This window comes from Natator depressus, chromosome 5 (assembly GCF_965152275.1).
Source record: "Natator depressus isolate rNatDep1 chromosome 5, rNatDep2.hap1, whole genome shotgun sequence".
In the NCBI taxonomy this organism is placed as follows: domain Eukaryota; kingdom Metazoa; phylum Chordata; order Testudines; family Cheloniidae; genus Natator; species Natator depressus.
The window spans coordinates 60,273,001-60,289,645 of record NC_134238.1 but is presented as its reverse complement, the minus strand read 5'-3'; the positions used below and the strand labels follow the sequence as shown (position 1 = coordinate 60,289,645).

At 39.7% G+C, this 16,645-nt stretch overlaps 1 protein-coding gene across 4 annotated transcripts in view; it reads right to left on the bottom strand.

Moving 5' to 3' along the window:
- ARSK (arylsulfatase family member K) overlaps positions 1 to 16,645 on the bottom strand; it is a 61,534-nt gene that overhangs the window by 28,537 nt on the left and 16,352 nt on the right. For all 4 annotated transcript variants that reach the window (XM_074952860.1, XM_074952859.1, XM_074952861.1 and 1 more), the window contains exon 4: positions 164 to 446. In XM_074952860.1, the coding sequence (XP_074808961.1) occupies positions 164 to 446 (283 nt within the window). The remainder of the gene's footprint in view (positions 1 to 163; positions 447 to 16,645) is intronic.

Genomic DNA, 16,645 nt, shown 5'->3' with positions numbered 1-16,645 from the left:
CTTAACATCTCATCCACAGATGCCCTTACAGTGCACTATAATATCAGAATAGGCCTGAGCCCAAGTCTGATGTGAATTATATAATGTGCGAAATAAGGTAATGTACATACTAAATGCAGTTACAAATTCATTTTGATTTAAGTTTCTATACATTTTCACATACCTTTTCAAGCCAATAGGGAGATGTCAGAAATGTAGAAGACCCAAAATTTTCCCCTGTAGAGGGTGATGGGTATGGATGTGGTAAATTTAACCCCAAGTAAAGAACAAATGGTTGATTAAAGCTAGTGGCTTCTTTCCTTATCCAACTTGTTGCTTTATCAGTATTCTGCCAATCTTCTTCCATCACTCTCATAAATGTCTTGTTGCCAGTAAGATTCACCATGGGTCTGCCTTCTTGTCTGAGCAGGAAATCAACATCCCTTGTCCAAGCTTCCACACGGTTACTGAAAATACAAGACTGCATTGGGTGGAAAGCATTTCCTTCTCTTTTCATGCAACTAAACATCTAGTAACATCACCTCAGTTTTAAAATATCTAAACATCTTTCTAAATTTGCAACTTCATTTCATTTACATATTTCTATATATAATATTAGTGTTATTAGATTCAAATAACCAAGAGCTAAACTATATATTCATTGCTTTAGTTAATATTTTTCCAATTCTGAATCTTTTTTTTCTTATTCCTGGTCATTTCATGCCATAGGGCTCTTTCTCCTGCCTCTGATCCATCTCCCAGTTCTACTTTGGCAAATGAACATTTAGACACAGCACTTCCAAACCCTGTTGTCATATCTTCACTTAACGGATTCTCTTCACTTTTTGCTATGGCTTCATTGCTCATTCTACCTGCTGCATCTAATCTTGAAATTTTATTATGTAAACTTATTTTCCACTGGACCGTTTCAACCACCTAGAGCATCACATCTTTTGAAACCATACCGTTTTATTTTGGATTCTACTATACCACTTTTTGTAACACTGCCACTTTGGACCAAATCCTCTGCTGACTTTCCCTGTGCAACCCCGCTGACTCCAGATGATAACATTATCAGAGAAAGGTGGAGGCGGCAATGGAGCCCCAAGAGGCATAAATGAAACAACTTTCATGATCAAATATGTTTTGAGCCAGATTTTCAGACAATTACAATTAATGAATCTCTAAAATCCTGAGAAATTTGATCTACAGATGTATCATTCTGGCAGAGAAAGGAAATGACACCAGAAGTATCATAAACAAAGATTGGAGAGTGCCACTCCATCTTAGAAACTTACATGTCATTCAAGGAATGATAAAAGAAAGTATGTAGCAGCAGATTCCTCAGGACTTTAGCCATATAGTTTTGTTAAAGTATAGTGCCAATTATATTTTAAAGAACATTCATGTACTTTTTCCTCCTCATTTGGAATTTTACAAATAAGTTCTTAACTTTTAGCAAAACCTTTGTATCTCATTTTTATCAATAAAACAATTTTAGGTCTTTTTAAATCCTGTGTAGTTATCTGCACTTCCAAGATAAACAAATGTTTGTTATGCTTAACTGAATTAATCACAACCATTTTAACAAGATTAATCATCACAATTTATCTCAGTAGGAGATATAATATTTATTGAACCTAATTTTCAAAATATCAGTGTGATGGGGAGTACTACCCCTTTATAGGACAGTCTTCCATTTATGGCCAAAACAGGCAGGAGGGCAATGAAAAAGCATGCTGTCCTACCTCGGGACTGTATATAAATAAAAGAAAGCTGAGTAAGACAGAAAGGGATGAGAAGCCAAGCTGGCTGCTATAGGTTACAGGACCTGGGACACTAGCTGAACCTGGGCCTTAGAGACTTGTTTTCTGACTAAGTTTGGTTGCTCTGACTCAAGGCTCTGAGGTAAGTGCTCTATGAACTTGGTTAAGCTGCTCCTTCCCTTACTTGATGCCTACAGGAGAGCCTGCCTGTTTCCTAGAAGAAGAAAAGAACTAGGATTTCTGCTGGCAGGGGTTGGTTTGGAGGACTTAAGGGGTCAGTTTGATTTTTGCCACCCCTTTCTTGCATACTGTACAGTTAGGCATCCATTGCCTGTACAAAGAGGTGTGTGCAATTATGGTTTAGATTTTTTTGTGCACATTGCTTACTATATTTAATGTAATATAGAACTTAAAATATAACACTGATAATTAATTATATATATATATATATATATATATATATATATATATATATAGGCCAGTCTGACCATCCAGATAAAGTTAGTTTGGGGTTGGGAGAAAAGGAATGGAACAGGTCACTCTCCAGTACTAGAGCAGTGGGGAGAAGTATTGACAGGTCCCAAAGGAAAACAAATCTTCAGGCAGAAAGAGAGAGAGAGAGAAAGAGAAAGGATTGCTACAACAAAAAGGATGACGGAGAAATAAATGGGGCAATCTCTATGCCCCATAAAATGCACCATTAACTATATTTTTATCCACAGATTGAAAGGAAGAGTAAATACTAATGGAGTGTTAAACCAATTGAAGGCAGAAATATGTATTTTCTGCTATAATACATCATATAATTTTAATTAAACCACAGTAAGAAATCAGACGATTTGTTTAAAGGGGTCATCTTCTCTGCAAAGAAGACATGAGAGATTCACAAACTGTAAACAAAGACTTAATAATCAGATGTCAGAGTTCAGGTGGAAAATGAGTTACTAACAAGAATTTAAAAGTTTTGAAATGAATCTTAAACAATTGTTTATAACACTCGTAATGAGTAAGAAGTAGGATTATACCTCCTTTGCTGACAGATGATACTCCAAAGATAACAACTTAGAGAGCGGAAACAAACAATGAAGAGATAAAGGACAGAAATATAATGTTGCTTAATAATGAAGAGAAAATCTTAAGAGCTGGAATCATTACTATTGTATAAGTGAAAACATATAAAAGGCCACTCAAGTAACTGAAATATTTTAAATAAAATTCTTACATGTCTATAGCACCCTTGTCACTCTGATCTCTGGGGTACAGATGTGGGGACCCGCATGAAAGACTCCCTAAGCTTATATTCTACCATCTTAAGTTAAAAACTTCCCCACGGCACAAATTCCTTTCCTTGTCCTGGGACGGTATTGCTGCCACGACCAAGTGATTTACACAAAAATTCAGCAAAGGGTCACTTGGAGTCCCTATTCCCCCAAAATATTCCCCAAAGCTCCTTCCCCCCTTTCCTGGGGAGGCTTGAGAATAATATACCAACCAGTTGGTTAGCAATGTGAGCACAGATCAAACCTTTTCTTTAGGACACTGAAAATCAACCAGGTTTTTAAAAGAAGAATTTTATTTACAAAGAAAAAGTAAAAGAATCACACCTGCAAAATCAGGATGGAAGGTAACTTTACAGGGTAAATAAAAAGATTTAGAACACAAAGGATTCCCCTCTGGCTCAGCTTCACAGTTACAAAACAGAAATGAAACTACCTCTTTAGTATAGGGAAAATTCACAAGCCAAAACAAAAGATAACCTAATGCATTTCCTTGCCTTACAATTTTTGTAATTTTAGATGGTTCATTTCAGGCATATTTTCAGGAGATATTGTACCTGCTTGGTCTCTCTCTCTCTGCCCGGAGAGGGAGCAAACAAAGAGAGTCACAAACAAATCCTCCCCCCCGCACCCAGATTTGAAAGTATCTTCTTTCCTCATTGGTCCTTCTGGTCAGGTGCCAACTAGCTTACTGAGTTTCTTAACTCCTTACAGGTAAAGCGATTCAGTAGAGCTGCCCTGGAGGGATTTTATGCTACCCTTATCTCTATGTTTATGACAACCTTTCATTCAAAAGGGCCTCACGATTATAAATATACAACATTGCTAAAATGTAGTCACTACAGTACTTTGATGGAAGGGTAGCAGCTATCCGACAAGCAGCAGTGGTGATTGGGAAATTTTGGCCAATGCCTACATTATAACCTTCCTCATTATTTCCTTTTGATATAAGTACTGAATTTTTTCAAACACCTGAAAAGCGTCATGATTTATGTTTGTAACATTGAAGAGTCTATCCAAATGTGTTAAACTCCTCTGATGCTCAGGTTCTGCAAAATGAACTTAAATTGGTCGCTGTTTTCGCGTGTGTGTGTGTGTGTGTGTGTGTGTGTGTGTGTGTGTGTGAGTGTGAGAGTGTGAGAGAGAGATCTCTGTTGGTGTAAAGATGGAGGAGGCAGTATATGTGCCTCCTACACCAGCTGCATATCTCTGGCATAAGCAGGAAGGAGATCTTATTGGGTGAGCTGAAGGTCTGATAGGAGTCAGTCAGTAGAAGAAGGGGGTGTGCTATAGCTAAGCTCCCCTACACCTGATCTCCTTGTGGCACTACAGAGCTTACATCAGAGGTGGAAGTTACAGCAACAAAGTGCCTTCTTAACTGCTGGAGCCTGACAGTCAGGGACCTGGGAGCTGCAACTGGCTTCCAGCAGCTGTCACTGTCCACAATATCAAAAAATTGATACTCTAGTCTATTGGATAAGATGAAGAACTGGGTCAGTCATTAAAAAGTCACTCTTTGGAAGCACAGCAGTTAGTCCCAATGTCCTGGACAAATTCAAAGTAAATTAGTTACATTCTGCTACAAATTTCCCATGTAGATGCAACTGGATACAGTTTTCTGCTGAGCACTGTTAAACACCTGACATGTTCCAACCCATTTCAGTGCTTGGTGATGTGATCCCTATATAACACACCACAGAGCATTCAACTCTGTTCAGTGGCTCATAGAAAAAAATAAGACACACCCCTACTTCAAAACAAGTGTACAATCTACTTTCAAATATGATCCAATAATGTGGGTCACAAAGCAGTGTGAAGGTGAGGATAGGGACCAAGTTTACATCAATGAGATTATGTAGTCAGTGAGCAAGGCTAGCACACAGCATGATAGGACAAACATTTTAAAATTTTGATTCGTATATTAGCCCAGGATGTGTGTTCCATCTGTATGTTCCACGCTGGATTCAAAGCACAGCCAATGAGTCATCAAGACAGGCATCACTGGCAAACTGGAAGAGGCAGGGTCACTGTGATCAGATACAGAATGTTCCTAAATGACCTCAAAAGCATGTGGTGAAGTTTCTAAAGCATTTCACGATCTTTAGCAGAAAGGTGTTTGTGACATTTGGGGGATCACCCAGACAAGTAAAGGGTTCTATCACCACCTGCCTTGAAAATTTGGGTGCCTTAATGCTATGGCTCAGAGCTGACAGATCTCAGTAGACAAGAATAAGAATCAACGCCTCACCCAGACTTCCACCCGCTCAGTTACTGATAGCAGAGTGACCCCAATAGCCTTTCTGGTCATGAGTCTCCCCAAATCTATTCCCTGAGTTCTTAACAACAAGGCATTCAGACATTTCCCTTCTGGTTCATCATCCCTGAAGGAAGGAAATATGCCCCCCTGTTATCAGTCCACTTGGGCAGGGACCCTCCACCGAGATTGCACAATATAGACCTGCTTAGGGTAAAAAGAAACAAAACGGTTATTTAATAGAAAAATCACAGCTTCAAAGATGAAATAGTAAGAAAAAGCAAACACATACAAGTTACACAGAAAATAAACATGAATACACAACCTCAGGCTTTATAATTCTATATTTGTTAAACTCCCTTCTCGAATACTCCCTACCTATTGCCTCTGAACAGTTTCCCAACATGCCCTCTGTCTTAGAGACGATCCAGTGTTTCAGACAGCAGCTTGGTTAGATGCTAGTCCTCAGTTTTTGGATATGCTTCACTTTAAACATGTTCTCTTTTAAAAGGGTTTGCAGTTTTTGTTCTCTCACACTCTGAGACTATGGCAATTCATGGTTACACAAAGCAGGGAAAACTTCCTCCTTCCTTAATTTTGCAAGACTAGGGTTTTCTTTTTAGTTTCAGTGTCTTTCCATTAACTTTAATGGTCCAGGACCAGTCCTATTCAACATATTCATAAATGATCTGGAAAAATGGGTAAACGTGAGGTGGCAAAATTTGCTGACGATACAAATCTACTCAAGACAGTTAAGTCCCAGGCAGACTGCAAAGAGCTACAAAAGAATCTCTCAAAACTGGGTGACCGGGCAACAAAATGGCAGATGAAATTCAATGCTGATAAATGCAAAGTAATGCACATTGGGAAACATAATCCCACGTATACATATAAAATGATGGGGTCTAAATTAGCTGTTACCACTCAAGAAGGATCTTGGAGTCACTGTGGATATTTCTCTGAAAACATCCACTCAATGCGTAGCGGCAGTCAAAAAAGCAAAATGTTGGGAATCATGAAGAAAGGGATAGATAATAAGACAGAAAATATCATATTGCCTCTATATAAATCCATGGTGTGCCCACATCTTGTATACGGCGTGTAAATGTGGTCGCCCCAGCTCAAAAAAAGATATATTGGAATTGGAAAAGGTTCAGAAATGGGAAACAAAAATGATTAGTGGTATGGAACAGCTTCCGTATGAGGAGAGATTAATAAGACTGGGACTTTTCAGCTTGGAAAAGAGACAACTAAGGGGGGATATAACTGAAGTCTATAAAATCATGACTGTTGTGGATAAAGTAAATAAGGAAGTGTTATTTATTCCTTCTCATAACACAAGAACTAGAAGTCACCAAATGAAATTAATAGCCAGCAGGTTTAAAACAAACAAGAGGAAGTATTTTTTCACACAACACTCAGTCAGTGTGTGGAACTCTTTGCCAGAGGATATAATGAAGGCCAAGACTATAATAGGCTTCAAAAAAGAACTAGATAACTTCATGGAGGATAGGATCCATCAGTGGCTATTAGCCAGGATGGGCAGGGATGGTGTCCCTAGCCTCTGTTTGCCAGAAGCTGGGAATGGCAACAGGGGATGGATCACTTAATGATTACCTGTTTTGTTCATTCCTTCTGGGGCACCTGGCATTGGCCACTGTCGGAAGTCAGGATACTGAGCTAAATGGACCTTTGGTCTGACCCAGTATGGCCGCTCTTATGTTCAGCATGGTCTTTTTCTGGGTTGTACAATGCTAGGTCCTTGGAGTTAGTTTCGCGGACATAGCAAGCCTGAGAGTTGCCCCTCCCTGCCTGACTGCTTCCCCACACAGCTATAAGGTAATGCTGTGGTTGCATCCTAGTTACAATTACAAAATGTCTGCATATATATATACACATGCATACATTCATAACCATAACCTGTATACACATCTCCTAAGGATCATCAAATTCAGAGCATTACAAGCCTTCATAAATGACCTTAATTGATATATTATACACAGTAACATTGTATACAAGTTGATTTGATTGTTCATTCTTTGGGATTCAGACCCCTTATGGTATTTGGACCCTGACTGTCACTGTGTTATTTAATAAAATATTATTGTCCACAAAGGAAAACAATCTTTAAGACATCTGTTTCCCTGAAAATGTTCTCAAAAGAAAAAAATGTTGACGCACACACTCTTTATTCTAAACAGTATTTATGAAATTAAATGTGTAATTCAATGTATTACTTTAAAATTGCAGGTAGCTGGGCTGGACTGGTGGGCTAGTGGCAGTACAACAAAGTGCTTCACAGACAATGTAAGAATTTGGCTCCCAAGGTCAGTCCTTTATTCTGGGCTTGTAAATCTGGGAAAACTGCTGAGATAACAGGAATCAATTCCACTCCCTAACTGGCCAGAAGAGTCCTCATATGTCCAGAACATGTTTCCACAGAACTCCCATCTCCTGCAGGCCTGGAGAATAGAAGTGAACCTGGAACTCCTGAAGAGTGCAAATGGTAATTTAGGATGAAATTCTCCCCTGTACAGAGGGCCAGCAGAAGGCCTGTAGCCCACTTACACTCACGAAATGGTGGACAGGCCTTATGCTAGCCCTCTGCACACAAGTGAACTTCACCTTTAATGTAATGTTCTGATTATTCTGTGTTATAAAACTTTCAAGGGGCTGTAACACGATCAGAGTTCATTAGCCCTTTCTCTCCCCAAAAGGTATGCTGTTACACTTTAAAGAGTGAGATCGCACATGCACATATACATTATAAAGTTTAACCAATTTATTTGAGCATAAGCTTTCGTGAGCTACAGCTGTAGCTCACGAAAGCTTATGCTCAAATAAATTGGTTAGTCTCTAAGGTGCCACAAGTAGTCCTTTTCTTTTTGCGAATACAGACTAACACGGCTGTTACTCTGAAACCTGTCATTATAAAGTTTACGGACGATACCAAGCTGGGAGGGATTGCAAGTGATTTAGAGGATAGCATTATAATTCAAAATGATTTGGAGAAATGGTCAGAAGTAAACAGGAGGAAATTCAATTAGGACAAATGCAAAGTACTCCATTTAGGAAGGAACAATCAGTTGCACACGTACAAAATGGGAAATGACTGCCTAGAAAGGAGTATTGCGGAAAGGGATCTACAGGTCATAGTGGACCACAAGCTAAATGTGAGTCAACAGTGTAACACTGTTGCAAAAAAAGCTAACATTATTCTGGGACGTATTAACAGGAGTGTTGTAAGCAAGACATGAGAAGTAATTCTTCTGCTCTACTCCGCACTGATTAGTCCTCAACTGGAGTACTGTGTCCAGTTCTGGGCACCACATTTCAGGAAAGATGTGGACAAATTGGAGAAAGTCCAGAGAAGAGCAACAAAAATGATTAAAGGTCTAGAAAACATGACCTATGAGGGAAGACTGAACAAGTTGGATTTGTTTAGTCTGGAAAAAAGAATACTGAGAGGGGACATGATATCAGTTTTCAAGTACATAAAAGGTTGTTACAAGGAGGAGGGAGAAAAATTGTTCTTCTTAACCTCTGAGGATAGAGCAAGAAGCAATGGGCTTAAATTGCAGTAAGGGAGGTTTAGGTTGGACATTAGGAAAAACTTCCTAACTATCAGGGTGTCTAAGCACTAGAATAAATTGCGTAGGGAGGTTGTGGAATCTCCATCACTGGAGATTTTTAAGAGCAGGGTAGACAAACACCTGTCAGGGATGGTCTAGAGAATACTTAATTCCTGCCATGAGTGCAGGGGACTGGACTAGATGACCTCTCAAGGTCCCTTCCAGTCCTATGAGTCTATGATTATTCTGCAATCTATCTTCAACTGGTGTAAACTGGCATGGCTCTGTTAATTTCAAGGGAGCTATGCTGAGTTACAGCTACTGAAGAGCTGGCCCTTTATTAGCATCCTCCTCAAATCTGATTAATCATGCAGCAGTGACAGATGCCTGATAGCTGCCAGGATCATGCTGTGATGCATTCATAATAAACTATTTAATATCGTTGTATATGATCACATACTTCCTGCACATTTAAGAAATGGAAACTTCACATTTGCAAAGATTATTTTTTTCTTATCAACGCCCTAACTGCAACAGTTTCCTAGGACAAATGGAAGTTAATTTTTTTTAATAAAGTACCAGGAAAACTAACAGCCCATATTCTTTGTCAGATAGCTGTCAGTTAATAGACATATGTAGGCTTGGAAGGATTAGATTTTTAATTGGTAAATGTTGGTAAATGTCAATTTCACCATACATACACAAACCACTGAAAAAATACTTCCATTGATGCTAATCAACATTTACAACTAGGCAAAGTAAAAGAAAAAAGCTGCTTGAGAACTCAGAGTTAGATTTAAGGATATTTACTTTGTATATTTTGACATTGTGATGTTGACAATTTCTGTTTTAACAATTATAAAGCTTTAACTTTTTGAATCGTCTTTAAATATTGGGGGGGGGGGGCAATACATTTCCCACAACTGTGAAAATTTAAATAGATAAATATTGAAAAAAGTTTAAAAATAAACATTGATATCCATAAAAATTATATAAAAAGTCAAATTCTGCCAAACCTAGATATATGTTTAGGGCAAACTCTTGCTCCGTGGTTCAAAACAGAAGCAATTGCATGTTGTATGGATCAAATCTATATTTTTAAAATATCCATATGTCTATTGAGCTTAACAGTCATACATCCCATACTGAGAGGACAGCTCTGTTTCTCTTTGTAAGCCTTCTCTTTACCAGGAAACCAAAGCAACAGGACTGCGCTAATTAACTCAACATGCAACAGTAACCTTCCTTATATTTATTCCACACTATTTATAGATTTAATTGGCTACTTAGACTTTTTAAATGTCTACATAGATGCAATTAGAATGAGATACACATTTTTCTCTAACAAAAAACCATAAAAGTTGTTTTAGTTTTCAATTAGAGAGAAAAGTATTAAATTTTAAAATTCCACTTACGTATACACTAGAAAAGGCTGACTCAACATGTATTTATTTTCATTTATTCTCAACCTCCACCCACTTTTGTTCAAGCAACAGTAAGGGCTTGATCCTGTGATGTGCTGATCCCCCTCAACTACCACCAAATAGAAATCTGAGAAGGCTCAGTAACTTGCAAAAGGCTTTCAGCGTAGCAGGTTCAGGGCATAAACCACAAAGATAAACATTGACTAAAATCACTGAGCTTGATTCACTACTATGTTACTCAAGTTTGTCAGTGCAGAACCATTGATTGTATAATATTTTGTATTACTACTGAATCTACCTCAAGCTCCTGAAAATTCAGCTCCGGGTGACTAAACAATCATGTAAATACATGATAATATATACAATAATAATAATAATCTCCTCTGTATATCAATTTTGCATGCTTTCTTTTTTTTAAATAAATTTAAATATGTTGGCTTCTTCTTTCTTAACTGTTCTAGACAAACCTGAGCATTTTAGGGTTTATTTAGCTGTACAGAACAGGCAGTGATGAAATTTCATAAAGGACTGTAGAGCAAGGCAGAAAGTAACAAAAGCAACAAATTAATGTTTTTTGTTCCATGATTTTTTCCACCATAGAAAATTAAAGTTTCTCAATTATCCAAACTTTAGTCAGCTATCTAGTCAATCTGTCATTAAGCTTTTCTAGATTGTGTTCATACTACAGTAACCAAATCTGGAAATTAAAATCCTACCCTTAAAAACAGAATTTGAAAGGATTATACTAAAATAGCTCTACTGGCAGCAGGTTAACACAAATTCATTTCTTTCCCCTAGAGAAGGAGGAATTCCAAACGGGGAGATTGAGGCATAGGCACTATAGGACTATGTCTACAGCGCCTTGAGCCGTGTTATTACATCAGACTCTCAGTTTTCATAAAGAAGTAAGTTACTAATCCTAATGGCTACCAAAAAAAGCTTGAATATGTGACCTAACTGTAACCAATGTAGTGACATCTGCCCGAATCTGAGGACACCCTGAAACAGTATCTCAGAGCTCTGAATTTCCCTACGTATCAAGATCCATTGCCTAGGGGCTGTTTCATCAACATCACAACAACACAAGACTGTTTGGCAGAAGGAGAAAAATTCAGTGTGCCTGCTCACGCAACCACTGAGGCAGATAAACTTTGGCTGCTGAGGTAAGTATTCAGGTCCTACCCTGACCATGCTGTTCCCAGGGGAGGAGGACTCCAGCTAATGCTCCTCTGGTGTTAAGGGGGCTCCAAACCACTACCTCTCTCTCTGGGGTGGGAGGGTGACTCCCCCCCCCCCGCTGCTGTGTGTGTGTGTGGGGGGGTGCATGGGGGTCATAATTGCCTTAATCTGGCCCTGCAATAGTGTGAAGGATCATCTGTAATAGCGATGAGGATAACGTATTTTACTCATTTTACACCCTTCTGCACTCAAGCCTTTGCAATGAGACCCCAATCTTCTTGAAACTTTTGGCTCTGGGAGCAAGAACAGGGACTCAGTGTTAAATCTGGACACCAGATCTGTCGGTCTGATCAAGTTTTCTTCACCATAGCCACTTCTGTGCTCTGATAATCTTTGGGGAATCTAGAAAACAGTTTAACCTCTATCATGAATTAGTATAAATTAGAGCGCCCTGGGACTACTCTGTCTTGCAACATTCTCTAAGGAGCCCATTATGCTGGTTGGAGATCACCTGGACTTCAAAGCACTCTCTCCCCCAGGGATAGGAACCAAGAGGTTGGATTTAGAATGGATAACTCCATTTGAATGACAGGTGGGGATACCTCTACCCAAGAGTGGCACAAAGGGGACAGATGAGGGGCAGAATCTGGTCCTGGCCCTCCTTATGTAGCCATGCAGAAAATTTTCATCTTTCAAAAGTAATTTGCACTTGCCTTAAATAATTTTATTCTAGACACGTCTGCAAAAGAATGAATCATCCACATAATCATTTATTCCTTGCATTACATTACACAAACTCTGACCCATTGCTTTCTCAAAGGCAGATTCAGTGAGGGTGCATTTGAGGTATTTGTATACAGTTAAGATCAGCTATGCCTTTTAAAAAGTATGAATAACCGCAGTACTCAACAAGTTAGTGATGCACATCTTTAACCTACAAAAATACAAACATACTGTGACAAAGCTCCAACCTTGTCTCAGTACCGCGCTTCCTGGTGGATTACGCTAGCCTCAGAGGCTCATTGTGACCCTCCACGTAGCTCTTCTCTCTCTCTAGAGGCAAGGGTCACAGTCTACTAAGCCATTTTCATCATAAGCCAGCAAGGGAGGTGAGGAGAAGTTATCCTCCCTCGCACAGTCTCTGTTGTCTCCCAGTCTCAGTGATTAGTCGGGGAGGGGAGTGGGGAGCCTGGGCCCGCCCTCTACTCTGGGCTGGAGCCTGATAGTAGCAGCTTTTGGTAGCTGACTTTTTGGAAACAGGATGAGTATGATTCCCTGGGCCACTTCCCCACAGCAGCCCTCACTTCCTCAATATCTATGTCACCCTTACCTCAGGGCCTCCTTCCTTGTGCCTGATAGGGTTTGTACTAGGGTTTGTTTCTCCAGCGGCGTGGCTTCCTACTACAGCTCGTGACACACATGCCCCCACCTAACTAACTGGGAGGCTTTTAACTAGTTTCAGGCAGCCCCTGATTGGCTTCAGGTGTCCCAATCAACCTAGCTGTCTTCCCTGCTTTCTGGAAGGATCTTAATTGGCCCCAGGTGTCTTAATTGACCTGGAGCAACTGCCATTTGCTTACCCTGGTAACAGGGATTTGTTTAGCCTGGGGCTAATATATCTGTCTCCCACTACTTTCCTATAGCCATCTGGCCTTGCCCCGTCACAATACGTAAATAGTTTTCTTCCTTTACAATTAGTTTTACAACTCTTAACATGGCACAGTGAGGAATTAAATCATGCACCAAAAATGAAAAAGGTTTGTTTTTTAATCCTTTTACAAGTACATATTGTTACATATACTGTACATGTATCTATTTCTTACTGAAAAAGAAAGACAAATGCATCAGAAGTTCTGTAATGATAAAACCTGAAGATACAGTAGGGGACATATATTCATAGTTCAGATGACAAGTTATGTAAAGAGTCACAAAGAGAGAGACATGCATTTATAAGATAAGTTTAAGTACAATGTATTACGGACTTAATTCACTAAAGAAAGTTCTCATTGGCAACACAAGATTTTGCTGTAGAGTCTTCATTCAGGATCACCCTTTCTTTCCAGTACAGAACCTGAACTTTGAAAAACCTGTGTTCCTTCATCTGTAAAATGGGTTACCTACTTCAGATGAGGATTAGCTAGCTAACATCTACAAAGCACTTTGAAGATGAAAACTGCTGTGTAAATGCTAAGTATTAATAATTTCCAAAGTCTCCTTTCAACATCTGATTACTCATTTCAGATAGGAAAGGGAGTGAAGGGTAGAGAAATTCTGAGATATTAGTTTAGTAGAAAAGAAAGAGAAATCTCAGTGCTAGCACCATTAAACATTTCAACAGTGGACATAATCAGAAACCAGGAAAATTGTGTACCATATTAAAAGCTGCAAAACAGGCAGTTTTTATATGTACTTGGGGAAGCCACAGTGACACTGTTTTATCTACTCTGTCTATTTATGTCGTATTTTGACTATCACTGTGAAAGATGTTTGGCTCCTTAAAGTTTTTGCTGTTTTTCATGGCTTGCTTTCATTAAAAACTTTTCGTTACAGAAAAACTTTGCAGCAACAATAGATACTCTCACTGAACATTTGTATTGTATTTGGAAACATATTACCATATTTAAAATTTTCCGAGGACATGGGGAGATTTAAAACATCTCAATGCTAGCAAAAACTTTTCTGGTCTACTTCCCCCCCCCCGCCCAAATATTTCAGATATTTAGGTTCAAGCAGGCATTGAGGCAAGACCTAGCACAGACTTTAGACAGCCTATAGGGAAACAGCTTCTGGGCACTCTACCAAGGAAGCAATACAATCTGCCTGAAGTGACCTTCAATCCTAATATCTCTCAAGCTCTTTCATGCTGGGAAAAAATGATTTCAGTGATCATATTCTAGAGAAGTTGATGAAGAGACAGCCGCCTTTAAGACTGATGCAGCTGTCTTTATATAATTTGGCTAAAATTTCCCTTCCCTCTAGCACATCCCATTCACAGATGGAGCATGCAACAGTTAGGCTAGTCAGCCTTCAGCACAACAGGATTACAAACATTAGCATGGCTGCTGTGTGACTACAAACAAAAAATATGAAAGGACATATGGACCAACTAAGCACACCAACACAAATCCCATCTTTCATCTCATGTAGAGGACCCAATCTGGGGGAATCCCATGCTACAAACTGGGCGTGGAAGAAGATAATGTGGGTGGAACACTGCATACTATTTATATCCCAATTAATATCAGAGGATTGATCACACCATTTAATTTCTCTCCAACTAGAATATAATGTATCAAGTACTGCAATATGGCAACATATTCAAATTTGTCACTTGTTCACCTCACAGTTCGGCCCAGAGGAACTTGTATTGTCTGAAGCGCTAGAACTTGCCAAATTTTGTAGAGAATAATACTATTTCTCCAGACTGGCAGCTACACTAGATGAGTTCCTAATTACTCATCAGAGAGTTAATATAGATGAAGTGATGCAAAAATGGAACAAAGAATTGGCAATAAGTATCTTAATCCCACAGTGAAATAGAACAACATGAGAGATTAAAGAAGCAACCGTGGACCTCCAATTAAGTCTCCTTCAACAAAAAATCATGTTTAGGTTCAAGGTTGCCCCAAGCACTTCACAAAGTTAAAGCTACCCTCAGTGATCAATGTTGAGGTGTGTGGGGGGTGGGTGGGGAGCGGGGTTGTTAAGGAGCCAGCATGCATATGTTTTGATCATGCCCTATTGTTTCCAGCTTCTGAGATGATATTAAAACCAGAATTAATAAGATCCTAGAATTGTCACTTGACCTTAAAAGCAGACATCTGCATACTATACTGGGTCAGATACCCAGCAAATGGAGGCTATCACCATACCAAAGGGAATGGCTACATAGACTTGTACTGGCTGTGAGAGGTCAAATTTTGATACACTGGAAAAATAAATCTGTCCCTTCCCTCTCATTTTTCCCCCCAGCAGGTTTATTGGACTGGCAGACCTGTCTGCAAAGAAAGGCATCTGTAATGGTGTGGCACCCACCTCATACAAGAACTCCCTTCTGGTCAGGTGTGTTTGCAGTCTTTAAACAGTCCCAGCCCTGGTATTGAGCCATAGCCCCAAAACTTCTTCCCTGGAGGCAATGGTTTTGCCCTCAGCTCTTTGGCTGGGCCTCTTAGCAGTTCAGATCCCTCTCTGTGGTTTATTGCTGTCCAATTGTAGGCCACTTCCTTAGTGGCCTATTGGGGGGGGGGGGAAACCTGGACCCACCCACTACTCCGGGTCCCTACCCAGGGACCCAAAGAATAGCATCCATTTGCCACTATGTCCCTTTAATAAAACTGCTTTCAGTTCCCTGGGCCATTTCCCCATAGCCCCAGCTTCACCAAAGCTTTACCCTTACCTCAAGGATCTTTTATGTTCAGGCCCAGCAGCCAGCGAGGAGCTCTTCCTCTTGCCCCTGGTCTTTGCCAGTACTGAGCAGTCCATGGTGCTGCAGTTCCCTTTGGCTAGCCAGGAGCACTCCTCTGGCTCCAGCAAGGAACTGACTGTCTCTGGCTCTGCAGCTCTTTTTATATGGTTCTCCTGGGCCCTAACTGGCTGCTCCCTGCAGCCTCTCTGATTGGCTGCTTCCCCTGCAGCTACTCTACATTGCTTGGAGGACTCCTCTCCTGCTCTCTTCCTGGGACATGTGTTGAGGACCCTGAGGCCTCCAGCACAGCACCTCTGGACCTAGTCCACACCATCACAGCATCACATACAATAGATAGCAAGCCCTAGAAAAAGCTGAGTCTATTTGGGTCAATTTCCTAGAACTGATCAACAAAAAATCCCTGCAGGATGCCTGAAAGAAAGACAGGAAATCAATCTATGGCCTTCCTCTCTATTCCCTCTCCTCTCCATCTCTTTCCCCCTGCCTTTTACCCTTTCATTTTTATTTATTAATTTATTTGGCTATATGGCATAAAAATCCATGTGCTGGAAACATATAGTAATTTTTGTACTTGTTATTTATGTTGACACCTAAAATATCTCTGGTTTGTTAAAAGAAAAAAAATGTAATTAAATCAGAAAAAAGAAAATGAAAGGACTTTAAAATCTTTTTAGCCTTTTGTGTGATTCAGTTAAATGAATCATCCTTCTTGTAGACAATTCAGACAGAATTTAATGGAGATGGATTATGCCTTAATCATCTTAAAGC